Source organism: Triticum urartu, chromosome 3A (genome assembly GCF_056163025.1).
Source record: "Triticum urartu cultivar PI428250 chromosome 3A, HENAU_Tu73, whole genome shotgun sequence".
Taxonomy (NCBI): domain Eukaryota; kingdom Viridiplantae; phylum Streptophyta; class Magnoliopsida; order Poales; family Poaceae; genus Triticum; species Triticum urartu.
The window spans coordinates 665,315,602-665,335,809 of record NC_141875.1 but is presented as its reverse complement, the minus strand read 5'-3'; the positions used below and the strand labels follow the sequence as shown (position 1 = coordinate 665,335,809).

The following is a 20,208-nucleotide window of genomic DNA, read 5'->3' as shown; positions in this document are numbered from 1 at the left end:
GCTAGGGCTCCAAAGCCAAAGTTCTCAGATGTTGCACTTAGACTCATTGTTTTGAAGCCACCCTTGAAGATGTGGGTGGCTAAGAAAGCTTAACTCTTTTTTGTAGGGAAAGGTCTCTAGCCGAGAATCAAATTCGTCTGAAGCTATTGCTGGGGACCTTAAACATCTTGTAGGGCGCAAGATCAAATGCCCAAATGGTCTTATTATGTATTTTGTTCCTGAGTCGCTTGCTGCTTGCCCTATCAGTCCTAAGCTCGATCTAAGCTTTCATAATCCACTTGCTTGTCAAATGTTTATGCTTCACAATTCTCTTCGTGAAGCCTATCCCCCTAACTGCACTGTAGGGTACGACACCAGCTGCTTCAGAATGGATTATTGATAGTGGGTGTACTAATCACATGACTGGCAAGCGAAGTCTTCTCATGGACTCAACTTTACGTCCATCTGACAAAAGTCACATCACATTTCTGACACTAGTAAAAGCAAGGTATTGGGTCTAGGTAGAGTTGCAATCTCAAGGGATCAACACATGGATAAAGTAATGCTTGTTGAATCCCTTGGTTTCAAATTAATGTCTGTGTCAATGCTTTGCGATTTAAACATGATTGTGATATTTGGAAAATATCGTTGCCTTGTTCTAATGGAATCTGACAAGTCTCTAGTCTTTGAAGGGTATCGAAAAGATGATTTGTACGTGGTAGATTTCTCAGCAGGACCATAACTTGCCGTATGTCTTCTAGCAAAAGCTTCTGAATGCTGGCTCTGGCATCGGAGGCTAGGGCATGCTGGTATGAGGAACTTGCACACTCTTGCAAGGAAGAAGCATGTCATAGGCATCAAGGGCGTCAAGTTCAAGAAGGATCACTTATGCGGTGCCTGTGAAGCAGGAAAGATGACGAGGGTCAAGCATCCCTCGAAGAAAATCATGACAACGACTCAACCCTTCGAACTGCTCCACATGGACCTTTTCGGTCCCACTCATTACTCAACTCTTACTACTACTGCTTGTCTCTATGGCTTTGTCATTGTTGATGATTATTCAAGATATACTTGGGTGCATATAATCCTCTACAAGACTGAAGTGCAGGATGTCTTCAGACGCTTCGCCAATCGAGCCATGAACAATTATGGTGTCAAGATCAAGCACATCAGAAGTGACAATGGCACTGAATTGAAGAACACTGGCCTAGACACTTATCTTGATACTTTGGGCATCACACATGAATTCTCAGCTCCGTACACGCCGCAGCAGAATGGCATCGTGGAACGCAAGAACAGAACACTTATTGAGATGGCCCGGACGATGCTTGATGAATACAAGACTCCAAGAAAGTTCTGGCCTGAAGCCATTGATACTGCATGCCATATCATCAACCGTGTTTATCTTCACAAGCTTCTGAACAAGACATCCTATGAGCTCCTTACTAGCAAGAAGCCAAATGTCAGTTACTTTAGAGTATTTGGTGCTAGGTGCTGGATCAAGGATCCACATCACACTTCAAAATTTGCACCGAAAGCACATGAAGGTTTTATGCTTGGATATGGAAAGGATTCGCACTCCTACAGAGTCTTCAACCTCTTTCACTATAAAGTGGTTGAAACTGTGGATATGCGGTTCGATGAGACTAACGGCTCGCAAAGAGAGCACCTGCCAAATGTGCTAGATGAAGTTCCATCCAGTGAATCAATCAAATTTATGGGAACTGGAGAAATCATACCATCTGAAGCTCAGCCTGGAGAGGAACTTATCATCTCTGCACCTGATCAACCTGAAGACAATGCTCAGCCTGAAGACAATCCTTCTAACGATGACAATGATCAACAAGAGCAAAATCTTCGTCCTGTTCATCCTCGTGTTGCAAATGAAGTACAAATTGAGAGGATAATTGATAGCATCAATGCACCAGGTACACTCACTCGTTCAAGGGAAACACAGCTAACAAACTTCTGTGGGCACTTCGCATTCGTCTCAATATCTGAACCCAAGAAAGTTGATGAAGCCTTCATGGAACCTGAATGGATTCAAGCTATGCAAGAAGAGCTTCAACAGTTTGAGCTGAATAATGTATGAGAACTAGTTAAGCGTCCCGATCCTCGTAAGCACAATATAATAGGCACTAAATGGATATATCGCAACAAGCAAGATGAGCATGGTCAAGTTGTCAGAAATAAAGCTCGTCTCGTTGCTCAAGGATATACTCAAGTTGAAGGGATTGACTTCGATGAAGCATTTGCTCCTGTGGCTAGGCTTGAAGCTATACACATACTACTGGCCTATGCAAATCATCATAACATTCTTCTGTATCAAATGGATGTGAAGAGCGCTTTTCTCAATGGCAAGATTGAAGAAGATGTGTATGTTGCACAACCGCCTGGCTTTGAAGATCCAAAACATCCTAACATGGTGTACAAGCTCAACAAGGCATTGTATGGCCTCAAACAAGCCCCTCGGGCTTGGTATGACACACTCAAAGACTTCCTGAAGAGCAAAGGCTTCAAACTTGGTTCCCTGGATCCCACTCTCTTCACGAAGACATATGATGGTGAACTGTTTGTGTGCCAAATATATGTGGATGACATTATTTTCGTCTGCACTAACCAGAAATACAGTGATGAGTTTGGATATATGATGCAAGAGCAATATCAGATGTCCATGATGGGTGAGCTGAAGTTCTTCCTTGGTCTTCAAATATGACAGCAACACAACGACATCTTCATATCTCAAGAGAAATACTTCAAATATTGCCTGAAAAAGTTTGGAATGCAAGACTGCAAAGGCTACACGACGCCAATGCTAGCTAAACACCATCTGGGGCCCGACGATAATGGTAAAGAGTTCGATCAAAAGGTATACCGCTCCATGATTGGTTCTTTGCTTTATTTATGTGCATCTAGCCCAGATATCATGCTTAGTGTTTTGCATGTGTGCCCGATTCCAAGCGTCACCAAAGGAATCACATCACTTAGCTGTGATGCGAATTCTTCGATATTTGGCTCACACCCCAACACTAGGATTATGGTATCCAAAGGGCTCAGAGTTTGATCTAGTTGGATTCTCAGATGCTGATTATGCTGGTGACAAAGTGGATCGCAAGTCTACATCAGGCACATGTCACTTTCTGGGACGATCACTTGTATGTTGGTCTTCAAAGAAGCAGAACTGTGTATCTCTCTCCACTGCTGAATCTGAATACATTGCTGCTGGATCTTGCTGCACTCAGCTTCTATGGATGAAGCAAACACTCAAAGACTATGGCATTCATCTGAAGCAAGTGCCACTCTATTGCGACAACGAAAGCGCCATCAAGATTGCCGACAACCCAGTTCAGCACTCAAAGACAAAGCACATTGAAATTCGTCATCACTTTCTCAGAGACGATGTTATGAAGGAAGATATTGATATCATACACGTTAACACTGAAGAATAATTGGCAGATATCTTCACCAAGCCCTTGGATGAGAAGAGGTTTTGCAAGTTACGGTGTGAGCTAAATATCTTGGAATCCTCAAATGTCCTGTGATCAGGCACACATCCTAACACTTAAGCATGTTGATGACTTAGATGTGCAACACACGAAATAAAATATATCTTCAATCAATGAAGACTTACATTCTGAGTGTGAATATATTAATGTGGAATTTGACTTCGGAGCGCCATGATAATTGTGCGTCGTGTCTGGGTCTAATATTTCCTATACAGTGGGTAACGCCACCACCAAATTTTTTCCCTTTGAAGTGTTTTTCTCATGGCGTTACATTTGCAAAGTCTTCGCATTTTGTTTGTCTTCAATGTTAAAATGTCCTCATGTTTATCTTCAATTTGGTTTCTGTCCTCTACAGCATTCACTTATAGCTATGTCTTCACGTTTAATTTTTTGACCTAAGTGAATGTGGTCGGACCCTAGCCCCTCTATGCTTCTATCTCAAGTCTATCTATCCAAATCATATGCATTCAATTGACACTCTCAAACTGTCTTCTCTGCGTCCTTGTCAGCAGAAGACACAGAGACAAACATTAATCTGTTTTTCAATGGTAAATCCTTCAACCTGAAACCCGGATAAGTGGGAACGACCATCCGACAATCCAGGCGTGCGTGGGAACGTGGAACAACCTCCGATGTGTTGCATGGTAGCCACGTGTCTTTCAGATGTGAACCGCCAGGGGCACCTGTGTAATAACACTGTGCCGTCCCTATCCCTATAAATACATGCCTCACCACAGTCATTATCCCTTCTTCCACTCTCACACAAACCCTAGCGCCACCGCTAGCCCTCGACGACGCCGGCGACGAAGCGCTTAGCTGTCGCGACCTCACCGACGCCGTCTTCACGCTGGCCGCGGACATTGTCTTCTCCGCCGTCGCCGTAGGTGTCCTCCGTCGCCAAGTTAGGGCACGGAAGATCGAACTGCTTGGCCTCCTCTCCCACTCCGTATAGCAGTTCTTCGTGTGGTAAATAAAATCTCTTTTTATGACCCCTTTGATTCTATAGATTCATCATTTTCTACCACAAGCAGTTTCTATTCACACAAGTTGACTCTATTTCATACTGCATCTCATAATATGCCTAGTATGTTCACTTATGCTTCACAAAGTAGTTAGATTCCTCACTTGTACTTATTCGTGAATTCGTACAAATCTGGAACCAACTCTCTATCTATGAGTGAATGTCTTCGCACTATGAGGTAAATGTCTTCTAAACTGATTTATCTTCAAAATCTTCTGAGAATGCATATGACCTCTTCCCCTTTCCTCGCACCTTAATGCTGTCATAGGTACATGTCCATGGGAGAATCCCTTGGTTCTCATAGTCTGCATTCATTTGCAGAATTCTTACAACATCATATAAATTCTCCTAAAGCCAGTTCTTGTCTGACCAGTAGACGAAAGACTTTGACAGAGTTGAAGCCTTTCAGTTTAAACTTCATGGCACCAGAAAAATCTGCAAGGAAGGGTTGCAGACAGCATCGTGGCAACACCTCAAGAGATTTGCCTCCTGACCTCTATGAGCTGTACAAGACAGATCCGTAGGAGGACTACAATCAACGAAAAACTCGAATCCAATGGATTCGAAGATATTGGGCAGAACAGTGGTTCAAGTACAGGTTCGTGACCCAAGAGTATGCTGAGAAGAATGCCATCAAGCGACCGTGGGGAGACATCCTATACAAAAATCTTCAACCCAGTTCCAGAGCTGAAGCCATTGAACAAGGCTTCTATCCTTGTATGGTCCATGGACCACAGCCTGCAGATGCGGACCCATCGTCACTACTATGGTGTCGTGACGACAATCTGTTCAAGCGTAACCTTCAGTTTGCCAGGAACTCGTCCAAAGAAAACAAGAACTCGCGAGGCTTAGACTTCAACCCAGGTCCCTCTGCTCCTCGTGCCGATGGCTCACGTGAAGCTGAACCCAATCTTGTTGGGCCCTTCTACAACCTGGAAAGTCTCATCACTCATATTATGGTTCAAGGGGCAGTCGTGGATCAACCTGCAGACGATGCTGAATCTGATGAAGCGCCTGCACCACCGAAGCCAAAGAAGTTGAAAAAGCCTAAAGCTTCAAAGCCTGCCCCTGCACCAAAGGTCTCACGGGCGAAGCCTTTGGCCACTGCACCTCCTGTACTCAGTGTGCAGTCTGAAGATTTGTCACGCATCTTCAAGCCCTCCAAAGTGAAGATGCCCTTGCAACCCACTAGCCAAGCACTGACCGCTGCTGCTATTCTGCGCAATGACGCCATTGATCTGTCAAGCGACGACGATCTTGGCGATGATGCTCTTGAGTAGTTGATCAAGAGCAAGCAAGAGGCAGAAATCTTCAATGACCTTCCTCTCTTTGATGTTGAAATCAACACATTCATTGATGAGTGGTTTGACAGCCCAAATGTCAGCTTTGATGATCTTTAGCTTCCCATTGGCCTCAGCGTCGCCTTCCACGAAGCCATTGCTGCTGATCTGGCTCTAGCTCATAAGATTGTTGAATTGAAGCATAAGATAGATTATGAAAAGGCTCAGTTCAAGAAGCACATGGCCAAGCTCAATGTTGAAGACATTCAGAACTTCCAGACCATGATGCATGAGCTTAAGGAAGCATTCCGAACCAAACGCGAAGAAGCCAAAGGTTCTCGTGAGTGCGTGAAGGATCTTGTTGCTAAATGTGTCCAAGGATACAATGAGGCTGAAAAGCGCAAGGCCTTGGGGCGACCAGGAATCGACCCCAGAATGGCGGCCAAGAAGAAAAAGAAGAAGCCAACTGTGGCAGAACCCGAAGCACCAAGGCAGGAAGTACATCCAATTGTCTTCCCAGTCAGTATGACAGGCTCGAAGCCTAAGGTCCCTAGTGGCTTCAGAACTGAAGAAAACAAGGGCTGCTGAAGCTGAAGCCAGAAAGCGCAAAACCAATGGCACCACTGATGATGCTCCTCCAACTAAGAAACGCAAAACCAAGAAGAGAGATCGGGCTGCTCCCATAGAGCCCCTTGAGGTCGAGCCAATCTCAATGGCTCGTCCTGCGTCTGAAAATCAAGAACGCCGAGTGTTAATTCATGAGCCTGCTTCTCCAGAGGCTCCTGAAGCTGAAGACAATCCAGCTGTTGACCCCACCACAGCTGAAGACATTGGTCCTCACGACAATGTTGAAGATGATGAAGTCCTTCCTCAGATCGAGCACCAATTGGTATCATCGCCTGTGCTCACGCACATCGAACTCATTAGCATTGGTCGTCCTCTGACGCCAACTGCTCAGGATGCATCGTGGGCTGATCACCCACAACGACAAGACACTCCAAGCTCTCCCCAACCGCAAGCTACCCCACTAGTGCAAGATGACAATGACTTTGAGGCCCAGCGCACTCCATCTCCACAAGCGTTGCCAGCATTACGTAGGCTTCGCAAAGGACCAAGGCCCCAAGTCACTCCCACTATGTACGTATCTGAATCCGAAGCCAAAATGGCTGAAGATATTCCGGCTGCATCAGCCGATGAAGAAGAAGCACCAAGAGTTGAAAGAGTTGCTACATACCCGTCCCACCAAGATGTTGTTCTCGAGGAGAACGTGTCCGACCCTCCAGCTCCTGAAGTGGAGGTTAACAACCCTGAGGCGGCCACCAACATCACCGCTGAAGCCAATGACGTCGTCATGGCTGAAACTAATACGGTGCCTGAAGCTACTGCGGTGCCAGAAGTCCAAGCATCTGAAGCAACTGCAGCACCCGAAGTCAATGCTGAAGCACCTGAGGTACAAGCACCTGAAACCAATGTGCCCCCTGAAGCCCATGAAGACAATGCCAATGCTCCTGTTCCCCCTCCAAGACCTCATACAATTGAGCTGGTATTTGATCTTGGTCAGCCTGTTATGGTCCGCTGGCCCGTTCTGGTTCCTCCACCTATTGCGGGTCCACAATTTGAGTATCATGTCGAGCACAGACCTCAAGTCCAAAATCCCAAGCCAAGACTTCCACGATTCCCAGGCACTGCCACTTCACCTGGGGTCTTCAATGTGAATGGCTTCGTGGCACATAACACCTTCTTCAACACCTCCAATAACCCTTATACCAGACCTCGCATTTCATTAGATCGGTTCTGGAGCTATCAGCAGCGCAGCTACTATTCCTGCATCCTATACAATCAAGAGCGCATATTTCCACATATGCACCTTGACTCTGAAGCTATAGCTGGCCTGCCCTGCCTTGAAGAAGCGTTGGATTGCTTCAGAGATGCTGGACTGTTGAAGTTTGTCACAGATAAGGAACACTGGAATGAAGGGTTTCTGCTACAGTTCTATGCAACTCTTCACATTCGAGGCTACAACAGGGATCCAAAGACTTGGGTCCTTGAGTGGATGACAGACAATGTCCATCATGAAGCCAAAGCTCTTGATATCATTGAGCTCACAGGCCTGCCCACTCCTGGTGAATACTATGAATCAGGTTGTCAACAACACCAGAATGACTTGGAAAGCATCTTTCAGAAGCCAGAACCCAACATGAGTCAAATGCTGAGCATGATGAAGCCTCTACCTCACGACGCTGAATACCCGTCTGAATTCCTTGTTGAAGACCTAGAGTACCTGCCTCGCACTATTTACCATATCATCAGGAAGACTCTATGGCCTGTCAAAGGACATTCATTTGCAGCGAAGCTTGAAGGAGCAATGAAGACCTTGGTTTTATATATCTTCAATGGCATCAGCTTCAATGCTCAAGACTTCTTCATCAGGCAGTTGGCTGCATCTGGCTCCGACATTTTTGGGTTGAAATTCTATGCTCCATGGGTCATGCGTCTTATCAAGCATCACTCCGCCTTCAACTATCAGCCGTCTGCGCGCAGTCATCTCATATTCTTGCCAGAGGTTGATCTGTCAGCTGAAGCTATTTACCCAGAGCCGGCTAAGGATCCCATTTATCTTCACAATGTTGATCACCAAAGCTTCACCCAACCTATTGAAGGAGTTCCAGCAGTTTCTTGTGTTTATCCCCTTGCTGGCAACACACGTGCCCCTCGCGCTCAAACTGACGCCACTGGTAGCACCATTGCGCAAAGGACTCAAAGGCGATCTCGTGTCCTAAATGACCGAGAGCTTCTCGTCGCGCTGCATCAGAAACAGGACAAACATCATGACTGGCTTAAGCGTCAGATGCAAAGCCTCTTGGTGGATGTCAACCGCATTCGCAATCTTGCCACCAAGAATGCCTTTGTCACTCATGAAACCTGTCGGAGGTCGTGGAAGAGTTTGACCTTACTTAGTGCTGAAGCTGATCTGCAAGACGGTGGCTTCACCGAACGGTTCAAGTTTGACTCAACTCCTCCTAGAAATGCTCACTTGCGTCGGACTCCCTCACTTGAAGACTCTGACTACTCGTCCTCAGCTGCGACAGTAAATGCCAGAGTCATCGATGACCAAGATGATGCAACTTCACCTCCTCCAAGTTCAGCGCGTGTCGACACTGCACCAAGTTCTTCTGCACCACCGGACCTCAACGACGACCCTGCTGCCTCACCTGCACCTCATGGAAACGAGTAGGCGCTCTATGTCTTCAAACCTTTTTGGTCCTTACTGACAAAAGGGGGAGAAGCATATGAGTTGATAGTCTTCAAGCGGGTCCATATGGGTGGTTGCTTTACTTGTTGCTACTTTTGCCAAGTTCTTACAACTCTCGTTTTTCGATACATTTGGTTCTTTGAGTTGTAACACTTAAACTCGATGGTCGTCTGCTACTTATTTGCTATTCTGTGATGCGGTGATAAATTCCGCATGTGCGATGATAAATTCCGCACTTAGATCATTTTGCAGACGTCCATTCTCCATTATGCATGTCATTATCTTTGTTACATCATATCATGCATGATGAATTGTCATCATAGGTTGAAGAGGATCTCCACAAGTACAACCTGCCATGTGCATTTGCATTTCAAGAGAAAATTACTTATATGCACATCTTCAGGGGGAGCCTCTGCAACTTATGAAGACAATACCCTATCCTTTACAATTTCACATATTTTATTCCCCGTTGAAAACTTCAACCAGTTTGTCATCAATCACCAAAAAGGGGGAGATTGTAAGTGCATCTAGTGCCACCCCTAGTTGGTTTTGGAGTATTGAAGACAAATCTGGTTGAGGAACTAATGTGTTTGTGAGAATTGGATGATAACACAAGTATAAGTCCCTCATTGATTCGGTTTTCCTACCAGAGATGACCCCTAAAAATGTATGAAGACATTGAAGTCAAAGGTGGTATGTGAAGACAGTCACATTGAAGACTATGACAAGAGAAGACATCGAGTGAAGACTATGGAGCGCGAAGAGTTAGTTGTTTCGTCGTTCTTTTTCTTCTTTGTTGAGTCATAGGAACCACCGTACTGTTAAGTGGGGTCCAAGAGAACTAGTCAGAATGATTGAAGTGATGCTTAACCAAAAATCCTATGTCTTCGAGCGAAGACAATGAGAGCAAATCTTATCCAGAGTTGGATAAGTCAGCTTTGCTTGTAGCCCAAGTAAAGTTGCCGTGTGTGTTTGAAATCTGACCGTTGGAACACGTGTCAGTTCCTTAGTGACCTAGGGTCATTTCGGACAAATCAGGTCAGATTGCCTAGTGGCTATAAATAGCCCACCCCCTACAACCATAAACGGTTGGCTGCTCAGAGTTAGTGCACGGCTTTTATCGTTTGAGAGCAACCCACCTCGAAGCCTTTGAGAGAGAATTCCTGCAAGGATAAAGCCCTAAACACCCAGAGCCAAAGAGTGTTAGGCATCACTTAAGTCTTCCTGTCTGTGTGATCTGAAGACTTATTACACTTGAGGACTGTGAATCCTCCAGCCGGTTAGGCGTCGCGTTCTGAGCATCCAAGAGTCATTATGAATCGCCGGTGAACGAAGTCTGTGAAGGTTTGGAAGTCTACCTTGAAGACTTACCAGAGTGATTGGGCGGGGACTGAGTGTCCTTAGCTAAAGGGGAATAAGGTGAAGACGCGGTCTTCTGAGTTGAATCTCAGCCTCCCTAACCAGACGTACAGTTGTCACAGCAACTGGAACTGGTCCAACAAATCATTGTCTTCAACGAGTCACTGGTTTCATCCTTCCCATTCCTTTACTTACTGTTGGCTCTGGTGAAGTCATTGTATAATTGCATTATCTTTTGTCTTCACTGAGTGACCGCTTGTTCTTATTGGCTTCACACTATCTTCCTATCTGATCTATACTGCCTAGCTGCTATTAGTCGTTGTGCTTTCACTTCATTGAATACTTGACTATGGCTTGCTTAGTGTAGTTTACCTTCCGCTGCATGATAATAGGTTTATTTCTATCATTTGTCTTCGAAACTTTCATGTTTTGAAGACTTTCATAAAAATCGCCTATTCACCCCCCCTCTAGTCGATCACTAGCACTTTCAGGGAGATAGTGTATGTGTGAGGATTTGATGGTAAAAAAGTCGCCAATGTCACTTGATATGTATGAGAATATTAATATTAAACTCTTAAAGTTAATGTGGCCCCGTTGCAACGCACGGACGTTCTTCTAGTTTCTTTTAGAAAGAAGAGAAAACCTCGGACGCGTCGTTTCTGCACCCAGATCTAAATGCTCCCCATCTATGAGCAGCGGAATCGTCTAAAATAGTAAAAAATTCAAACAATTTCAATTTTTTTCATGGCGCAAGATGGAAGAACGTGTGATGGCCATGCAAAATTTGGTGGAGTTTGGACATTTGAGGAGCTCGTGTCAAAAATGACAAATTTTGGATGTGAGGAAGTTTGAAAAACACACTGTTCATAACCGATTTTGTCTTTTTTTACACGAGTTCCTTGAATGTCATTTGCCCATAAAGTTTTGCACGCACCTGGTGCACTCAAGCATCTTGCTTGCTAAAAAGTTTATGAAAATTTTAAATTTTACTATTTATTTTGATTTTACTGTTCACCGGGTGTAGATGAGCCTGATCACCGTTTTGAATCTGAGAAAACCTCCTCCTTTACTAACATAGTATGTAGTTGTTGAAATAATCTGGCAACTTGATCTTGGTCTTTCAGTGAGAAAATTACCCAAACAATTACATTTTGGGGCGGATTTCTAGACAATCCACCATTTACTTTTTCTAAGAATTATCAGAAGTACATCACTATCAGTGGTTTGTGGTCTTTCTCGCGTCTAGTAATATTACTAGAAGCTGATGCACGCTTCACTATGTTGATTTTCGCTATCGTGCCTAATGTTTACTTTTTTTAACCGTTTAATTGCCATGTTTGTTGGACGACATGTGTTGCGTTTTTTGTTTTTGTGGATTGTTTGTGTGGTTGGCTTCATCCTCCTATTCTGATTGGACATTGGACTTAAATGTGAGAGCAGGAGTAGTGGCACTAGTATAGAATCATGCATTGTATGCGGTTTTGATGCATGGAGCCGCCTGCGCCAATAATCTATCGCAGACAGTTTACGTAAATAACCGCCTCCAAGAGCTGCATGCCTCCAAGCGGTTACAAATTTGGAACCGTCTACAATTCTCTAAAATTACATACGGCTTCTAAAACAGAACCGCCTATGATGCTTTTATACTATTATTTTTAAACTTTTTTTCGGTGTGCAAATTTCAAAACACATGTTTCATTTCACATTTGCATTGCGTCTCATATATAGATACATACCCAATAGTGTAAGGGCAATATTACAACAAAGTGCTACAATCTACATAGTTTCTGGGGTAACATATGCACTATTCTAAAATAATGAGATAAGTGATGTTGCATATTTATTTCACACTCTGAAGAGCCGCTCAACCCAACGGAAAGAGCACCATCTTCTAATGTTATTAGATGAAAAGGGGCGCCCCGATCGGACCTACAACTAATATGCATAGATTTGTATAAAAATATAGTATATAATTCACATGAATTTAACAAATTGCAAACTTACAAATGATGCGCTTATACCGTCCTCGTCGTACGACCGTGGTGGACTTTTGTGTGTGTAGTGCAACTAAAATAGAGGGACGCCACCAGTATGATAATTTTAATTGCACTGCTCAAGACACTCTTACCAAAAAAGTGTTTTGTGCGGTACACTAAAATATCACAACAACATCGATCTATATACAAAGTCGTGAAAGATTGTGTGTAAAAATTCCTGGTTGCAAAGAAGAAGTAGAATGAGCTTATCATAGGAAAAACAATATGAATTTTAACATAGCAGTTGAAAAGTTAGTAGCCAATTTCATATTGGAGTAAACGTGCATACAATTTCATACATTTTGACTACTTACTTTAAAGTAAAATGTGCCTGGATCATTGTTTCATGGAAGAAATTAGATCAACATACCAATTAGGTTCTTGTATCATATTAAACATGGATTGTACATATATGATTAACAAGAAACAACGGTTAGCTTGCACACATTGGAGTAAATATGCATACGTTTCCATACAGTTTGACTTGCTAAAAGAAGCATGCATGTGCTTGAATCATTGTTGCATGTAAGGAATTAGACCGACTGGCCAAATCATGTTCTTGTATCATGATTAACAAGATGAACTCGGGTTTACTTGCACAACAACAAGCCGAAACCCGCAAAGCCAGATCTGAGATAGATCGATCCATAGCCTAGCACCCCTTTCGGGATCAAGCATATACATAGAGAAAAGGAATGGATAAGGAGGAGGCGCATACCGAGTGGAAAGGGGAAGATCCATGATGATGCTGACGTCGACAGTGAGGGAGAGCGTAGGTGGCGGCGTGGGATTATCGGCGACACCACAATGTACTTGTATGGCCTGGTGAAAGGATCGATACGGCCGACTAGAGAGGGGGGGGTGAATAAGAGAGTACAAATTTTAAGCTTAATTATCAATTTTAGAAAAATGCAGATAAATAATGTTCAATACAAATGCAACTAGATGAATAATCATATTATGGTAAGCAAGCTCAAAGCAATGTAGGCCAGGAAACAATATAATTAGCAAGCCCACAAGCATACAAGGACAAGTAAAGTGCAGGAAAAGATTAACCACGAGTGAGTTGATGATGCAGATTTTATCCTCAAGTTCACTGCCTTGGAGAAGTGCTAATCTCGATTGGTGCGGCGCCCAAGCCAAGGCTTCTAGAACGCCACGGAAGGCTTGCCGTATTCTCCTCTAGTCACCCCCAATGGATGAGCCTTGAATCATTCGGGTTGGTCTTGAAGGCGACTACCACGACTTTATGTCTCTGGAGCAGACCACAAATAAGGATGTTTCATGTGGAAACCTAACCGCCTATGAGTCCAAGATCCATGAGTAACAAGTCAATGGTGAAGAAATCTTGGGGAGAACACAAATTGGTTTGATTAAAGTGTAGATCGGGGCTTGATTCCCAAAGTATCAACAAGTTTGGATGGAGGGATTGAGAGTAATGCACAACAAGCTTTTGAAAATGTATGCAGCTTAATATCTCTGACTTATCTGTAATTTTTGATTGTTTCATGTCATTATCTTACTACTTTCACATATTTTTGGCAACAAATTATATTATTTTTGAACTAACTTATTAATCTAGTGCGTAGTGCCAATTCTTATTTGTTGCATGTTTTTTGTTTCGTAGAAAATCCATACTTAGGAAGGTCCAAACACGATGTAAATTACAAAGATTTTTTGTGAAATATATGTGATTTTTTGGCAAAAATAAAATAGAAAACTAAAGAAAACCAAAAAATAAAAGACAAAAAATAAATAAAACCAATGCAAAAAGAATGAAATACAGTGAAAATCAAGGAAAAATGAATAAAATGACGAAAACACGGAAGATACATATGGGCACTTGGACGGAAATCAAGTCTCTAATGGTAGACCGGGAGTTTATTCCCCAAAAGCTTAATAGGTCTCAGAATAGGATAGCAAATTGTCTGGCTAATTACAGTCATACTGAGTCATGTATCGTTGTTTGGCTTCAAAGAGGTCCTCCCTGTAAAGAGGAGCTCTTGCCAGTTGATTATAATCCTATTACCTAATAAGGAATAAAACCCCCAATTTCTCCGCAAAAAAACACACATACGGAAGATACAAAAATAAAACCGAAGAAAAAGAAGAAGAAAAGAAAGAATAGAAAAACAAATGAAAACAAAGAAAGAAACCAAAACGAAAACGAAGAAAAAAAAGAAAGAAAGCCAACAAAAGACAATGCATAAATAAACGAAGAAAACAGGTGAAAAGGAAAGAGAAAACAGAAGACAAACCGAGAAGAGACAAATAAAACATAAAGAAAAAGAGAAAAACGAAAAAATAAACCTAGAGGAAACTGGACCAACCGGTACAGCGATCGACCCCTTGAAGCGAGCGAACGTGACAGTGAAAAGAATAAATGGGCCGGAAGCGTTACAACGCAGAGGGGGCCTGCCCCGTGCGGCGCATCGCTACCACGGGCACGACTCCTCGCTGCCGCGCGCATCTTGGCCGGCGGCATCGACAACGCCATCCTCCCCGCCGATTAGTCTCCCCAACCATCCGAATCACACATCGAGAGGAGCTGCAAGCCCTACCATGAGCACGAGAGGGGAGATGTCTCCCCGCCGCTGCCGCCGCCGCACCGCTCCGCCGGCCTCTCTGCCAGACGCCGACGACCTGCTCCGGGAGATTCTCCTCCGCCTCCCGCCACGGCCTTCCTCCCTCCCCCGGGCCTCCCTCGTCTGCAAGCGTTGGCGCAGCATCGTCTCCGACCGCCAGTTCCAGCGCCGCTTCTGCGCCCACCACGGCAAGCCACCTCTCCTCGGCTTCTTCCTCAACAATCCTTTCTCCTGCCCGTTTGTTCCGATGCTGGATCGACCAGATCGCATCCCCGGCGCTCGCTTCTCCATGCCTGTACACGAGAGCACTCGCGTCATCGACTGCCGCCACGGGCTTGTCCTCTTCCTCAGCCCATGGCCGCCGCGCCGCCTACTCGTGTGGGACCCCGTCGCCCGCGAGCAGCGCCGCCTCGTCTCCCCACCTGAGGTGGACAGCGAGCAGATGTTCATCTTCAACGGGGCTGTGCTTCGCCCTGCACGCGGCCAAGGCTGCAGTTCAAGCCATTTCCGGGTGGCCCTGGTAGCCCGTGACAGAGCATGTACGAGAGTCTCCGTATGCCTTTACTCATCGGAGACTGGGATATGGAGCAACATCAAATCACTGCAGCTGAAATTTTTACCTCTGGAACGAGCCAGTACTTCGATTGGGAATTCTATTTGCTGGTTACTTCCGGTGCATCGTCAAAATGTCATACTTGAGTTTGATCTGGATAAGCACACCCTAGCTATGACAGAGCTGCCAGCACCTACAGAACCCAACTATAAAAAGTTATGGATTATGCCGGCCGAAGATGGCGGGCTTGGCTTCATCCATCTCTCACAATTTCACGCCAAATTATGGAAGAGAAAGCCTGATTCTAATGGTTTGGATGTTTGGGTGCTCAATAGAGCTATTGAGTTTGAGGAGCTCAGGCCAACTTGCATTGGACACCCTCTCGCTTTAGTGGGGTTTGCCGAGGCGAGTAATGCAGTCCTTGTACAGACAGATTCTGGTGTCTTCATGGTTTATCTCCAGTCAACGGGGTTTAAGAAACTTTCCAATCTGAGTGTCTTCTGTCTCCATTATCCATTTGAATATTTCTATCCTGCAGGTAAGAGCAAGCCTTTATATAATTACTTTGCAGTATTGTAAGATAAATTTATGTTTAGTCATTATTTGCTGAAATGCCTATTATATCCTTGAGTGTTATGCTGATGATTGCAGTTCAAATCACACATATTTTTCCTTATGCTGCTTGATGAATTCTTTAAATGGAAATTCTCTTGATGAACATTGAATCCGAGTAGTATTTAAAGTCATTGTTCTTCTCTATTGGTCATATACTCATATGCATAAATTGTGTTTCAAATGTAGCCTTGTGTGCCTATCTGAAGTATATATTTTTTCATTTCTGCACCGAATGCATAACAGCTGGAAATCGTCGCAGTAGTTTTGTCATTTGTGGAAGAGCCCTGCTGTGCTTAGCTAGTTCAGTTGTAAACTGGAAAAAATAGCCGGGACCTATTATGTTTCTTTCAGGTTTTAAGTTTTGTCAATACTTAGTTCGTTCTGCTTGGTCTGACAAGGAATTGATTTTACTAAAGATGATTTCTAGAAAGTATATCTTCTTCCGCATGAACTGTGTTATGGTAATATTCAGTACTGGACCGCGGTTCTCTTGACAATGTGCCACATGACATTTGAAAATGGGAGAGAACTAAATGGAACTGAGACCAAAACAGCTTAATGTGCAACTCCGTTGGCACTTTTCGAAACTTAAAGCTAGTTACACTCTTTCATTTGGAAGCTGAAACCGGTGGAATAAATTAAAGTTCTATTTTATGTATTGTTAAATATCTTCCTGAAGTGAGGAGTCCATTTGCAGTTTTTTACTAGAGGATAAATAAATACCAAACCAGCTTAATGTGTAACTCCATTGGCACTTTTCTGCATGTCTCATGTTGTCCAGATTACATAAGTACGCACGTCTCGGTTCACCTAGATATCTCTTATAAATCCCTCTTCTATCGATGGCTTTCCATTAAAATTGTCATTGGTTTCTGACTTACTATGCTCGCAGGTACTGGCACTGGTGATGGACATGGTGGAGATGAGGTGTTGAACAATATATGAGATGGTTGTCTGATGAGACATGCTAGTATGATGCGATGACTGATAAGGTGGACGTAACATTATCGGTTGGAGGTGTCCATGGGGATATCAATAGTATTTTAGTATTTGTTGGTGCATGGGCTTTGACTGATGATTATTTGTTATGAAAGTATGAACTCCCTTTGTAAGTCGTAAGGAATCCACTACTGTGCGTAAGTAATTGAGAAGAGTAATTCAGAATCTTAGTCAGTACAGTTTCCGTTGGCACACTAGTACGTTATAACCGATATTCAGTCCGAGTCGGATGTTGCTGTTGTTTTATATCCAGTCAATTTCTCAACTTGATCACGAGTAGATTTTGTGTTTGCTGGTGGTGTGGCCAGTGAGGATCCATTCCCATCTGAAAATTGATCCGTTGTGGTATGTACTCCAAGTGTGAAGTGCACTTGCAGGAATGAACTGTTTGAATTGTTAGCTCCCATTATTACTCCCTCCGTCCGAAAATACTTGTCATCAAAATGGATAAAAAGGGATGTATCTAGAACTAATATACATCTAGATACATCACTTTTTATAAAAAGTATTTCCGGACGGAGGGAGTACTTCGGTAACCTCCGTAGAGACAGTAAGAAAATGGGCAGTTTGGCACCATGAGTCTGTCCCTTGTACTGCTTTCAGTGGTTCGTTTGGTTATGTACAGTCGACGAATTGGTGGGTTGCTCATGCTAGTTTCAGAGGCTAGCTTCTCTCTCTGCCTACTTACTAGTAGCAGGTAGCAGTGATGGTCATGTTCAAATCCTTGTGTAGGGTGGTCTGGCTTCTACTGTAGAGTGTAGACTGAACCTATATAGATGGTCTCGTGCGAGTGATCTGATCTGGTTCATCTTGCGCTTCTTTCTGCCCAAAAGATGACGATATATACTGCTGCTGCAGATGTTTGGACTAGAATACACGCTGCTGCTACGAGCGGCAATGACCACCAATGGCGGCGGTCCGTATATACTGCTGCTGCAGATGTCCTGGCCGGTCTCGTTTTTTTAGGAGACTGGGACAAGGTGATGGAGGGAGGTCCGTGGACTTTTGGTGGCAGTCCTGTTTTGATGGTGCCGTATGATGGTTTCTCAAAGCCATCGACGATAGATCTGAATCACTTCAAAATCTGGATACAGATCCATGATGCACTGGATGGTTTTGCCCCTCTTCTGAAATCATTGGCAAGCAAGGTGGGTGAGTTCTATTGTTTGTAAAACCGTGGACTTGAAAAAAAATCAACCGGGTGAAGATCGTACTAGACATTGGAAATCAGCTCAAAAACCATGCCTTGGTTGTGTAGGAGAAGAACCGGAAGATTCTTAAAGTCAAGTTTGAACATCTCCCAGACCGGTGCGCTATTTATGGTATGACCGGGCAACTTTACCCAGAACATGGCGATGGAGTACATCCCTATGTGGTATGGAACGTGAGGACGGGTTCCATGCATTCTGCAGGTGCCCATTGGCTCGCGAACTGTGGCATGCCATGGCCTTGGATTGGCCAATCCCGGAGGTGGATACTATATGCAACAATGGTCCGGAGTGGCTATTCTCCCTCCTTGAGCCGCTGTCTGAAACATCGCGTATGGTTGTCCTTATGATCATGTGGAGAGCTTGGTATGTGCGGAATAAGATCACACATGATAAGGCGCCACCCCTAACAGAAGCATCTCGCCGTTTCCTCCATGGGTACATCACCTCTCTGCTTTGTATCCATCAGCACCCTCATGGCGACTTGGAGAAAGGGAAAATGGTGATGCATGATAGCCTCCCGGTTATACACACAAGGGAAGTTCCCAAGCCAGAGTTGCACTGGACCCCTCCTTCACCGGGGTGGGCTAAGCTCAATACAGATGGCAGCCATGTCCCTCCAACCGGAGATGCAAGGGGTGGTATGATTATTCGTGATGATAGAGGCAACATCATCTATACTGCTTGTAGACAGCTCCTTACATGCGATAATGGCCTTGAGGCAGAGCTGGCTGCATGCAGAGAGGGCCTGGAGCTTGCGCTTTACCATACGAATCTGCCCATTATGGTTGAGCTTGACTGTGCCGAAGCGGTGCCTATGCTGCTAACACGTACTGGAGATAAATCACAGTACCGTGTGCTCGTTGAGGAGATCCGAAGACTAGCACAAGATGCTCGTAGGGAGATTTCTTTTACTCTTATTAGTCGCTCGCATAATAAGGTTAGTCATGTGCTTGCCGCGTATGGACGTGCTACACCCCGCATTGCAGTTTGGCTGTGCTCGGGGCTGGACTTTGTCGTAAACCTTTCGAAGGCTGATATGCCTCCTTGAGTAATGAAATCTCTCTTTACCCCGCAAAAAAAAAGTACATCCCTCCTCGGCTCTAATCTTTAAAGATTAGCATGCAACTTGGAGTCTGGGTAGGGGTGGCTATGGTGCAACCGAAGCGTGTCGGGAGATGAAGAATGTTGTGGTGCATCAATGATTTTTTTTTAGAAAAGGAGGATTACCCCGGCCTTGCATCAGAGTGATGCATGCAACTCTTTTATTAAACAAAGTATCCGAAAAGTCTATGATTCAAAGCGAGCTCGCTCAAAGCTGAAAAAATGCAAAACGAAGTAAAATATGCCATGGCTGGCGAAAATGGGACTAGATGATGTGACTCGCAATATTTGTTCCTACTCTATTTAGTCACGTCCCAAATAACGTGTGAATACTATTTGGAGGATGATATTAAAGGCTATATGAACTGAACGCCATAATAGTTTGGCCAGCGGACAATCAAGAAAGAGGTGTTTAATGATTTCATCTTGACCACAAAAGCTACACCTTTGACTACCCTCCCGATTACGATTTTGCCAAATTATTCTTAGTCAGAACCACCTCCTTGTGAACAAATCACACGAAGACTTTGATTCTTAACGTAACCTTGATCTTTCAAATACGTATTGATTTGGGAATCGTATGGGAATCAATTAGGTCCAAATACATAGATTTCATTGAGAAGATGCCATTCATAGTTAATCTCCAGTGAATACTATCAGCCGCATCAAAGAGGTGAACATCCACCAACCTCTTGACCAGTTGTAGCCAT

At 44.1% G+C, this 20,208-nt stretch overlaps 1 protein-coding gene across 1 annotated transcript; it reads left to right on the top strand.

Annotated features, from left to right (window-relative positions):
• Positions 1 to 14,868: 14,868 nt before the first annotated feature.
• On the top strand, positions 14,869 to 17,365 carry LOC147981227 (uncharacterized). Its single transcript, XM_087517058.1, has 2 exons — positions 14,869 to 16,110; positions 17,080 to 17,365. Exons 1-2 carry the CDS (start codon positions 14,997 to 14,999, stop codon positions 17,130 to 17,132), a joined length of 1,167 nt encoding a protein of 388 aa, XP_087373184.1. The 5' UTR covers positions 14,869 to 14,996; the 3' UTR covers positions 17,133 to 17,365.
• Positions 17,366 to 20,208: the final 2,843 nt, after the last annotated feature.

Coding starts and splice junctions, on each gene's coding strand:
- LOC147981227 (XM_087517058.1), top strand. CDS start 14,997: ATGAGCACGAGAGGGGAGATGTCTCCCCGCCGCTGCCGCCGCCGCACC. Junction 16,111..17,079: donor TGAATATTTCTATCCTGCAG/GTAAGAGCAAGC, acceptor CTATGCTCGCAG/GTACTGGCACTGGTGATGGA.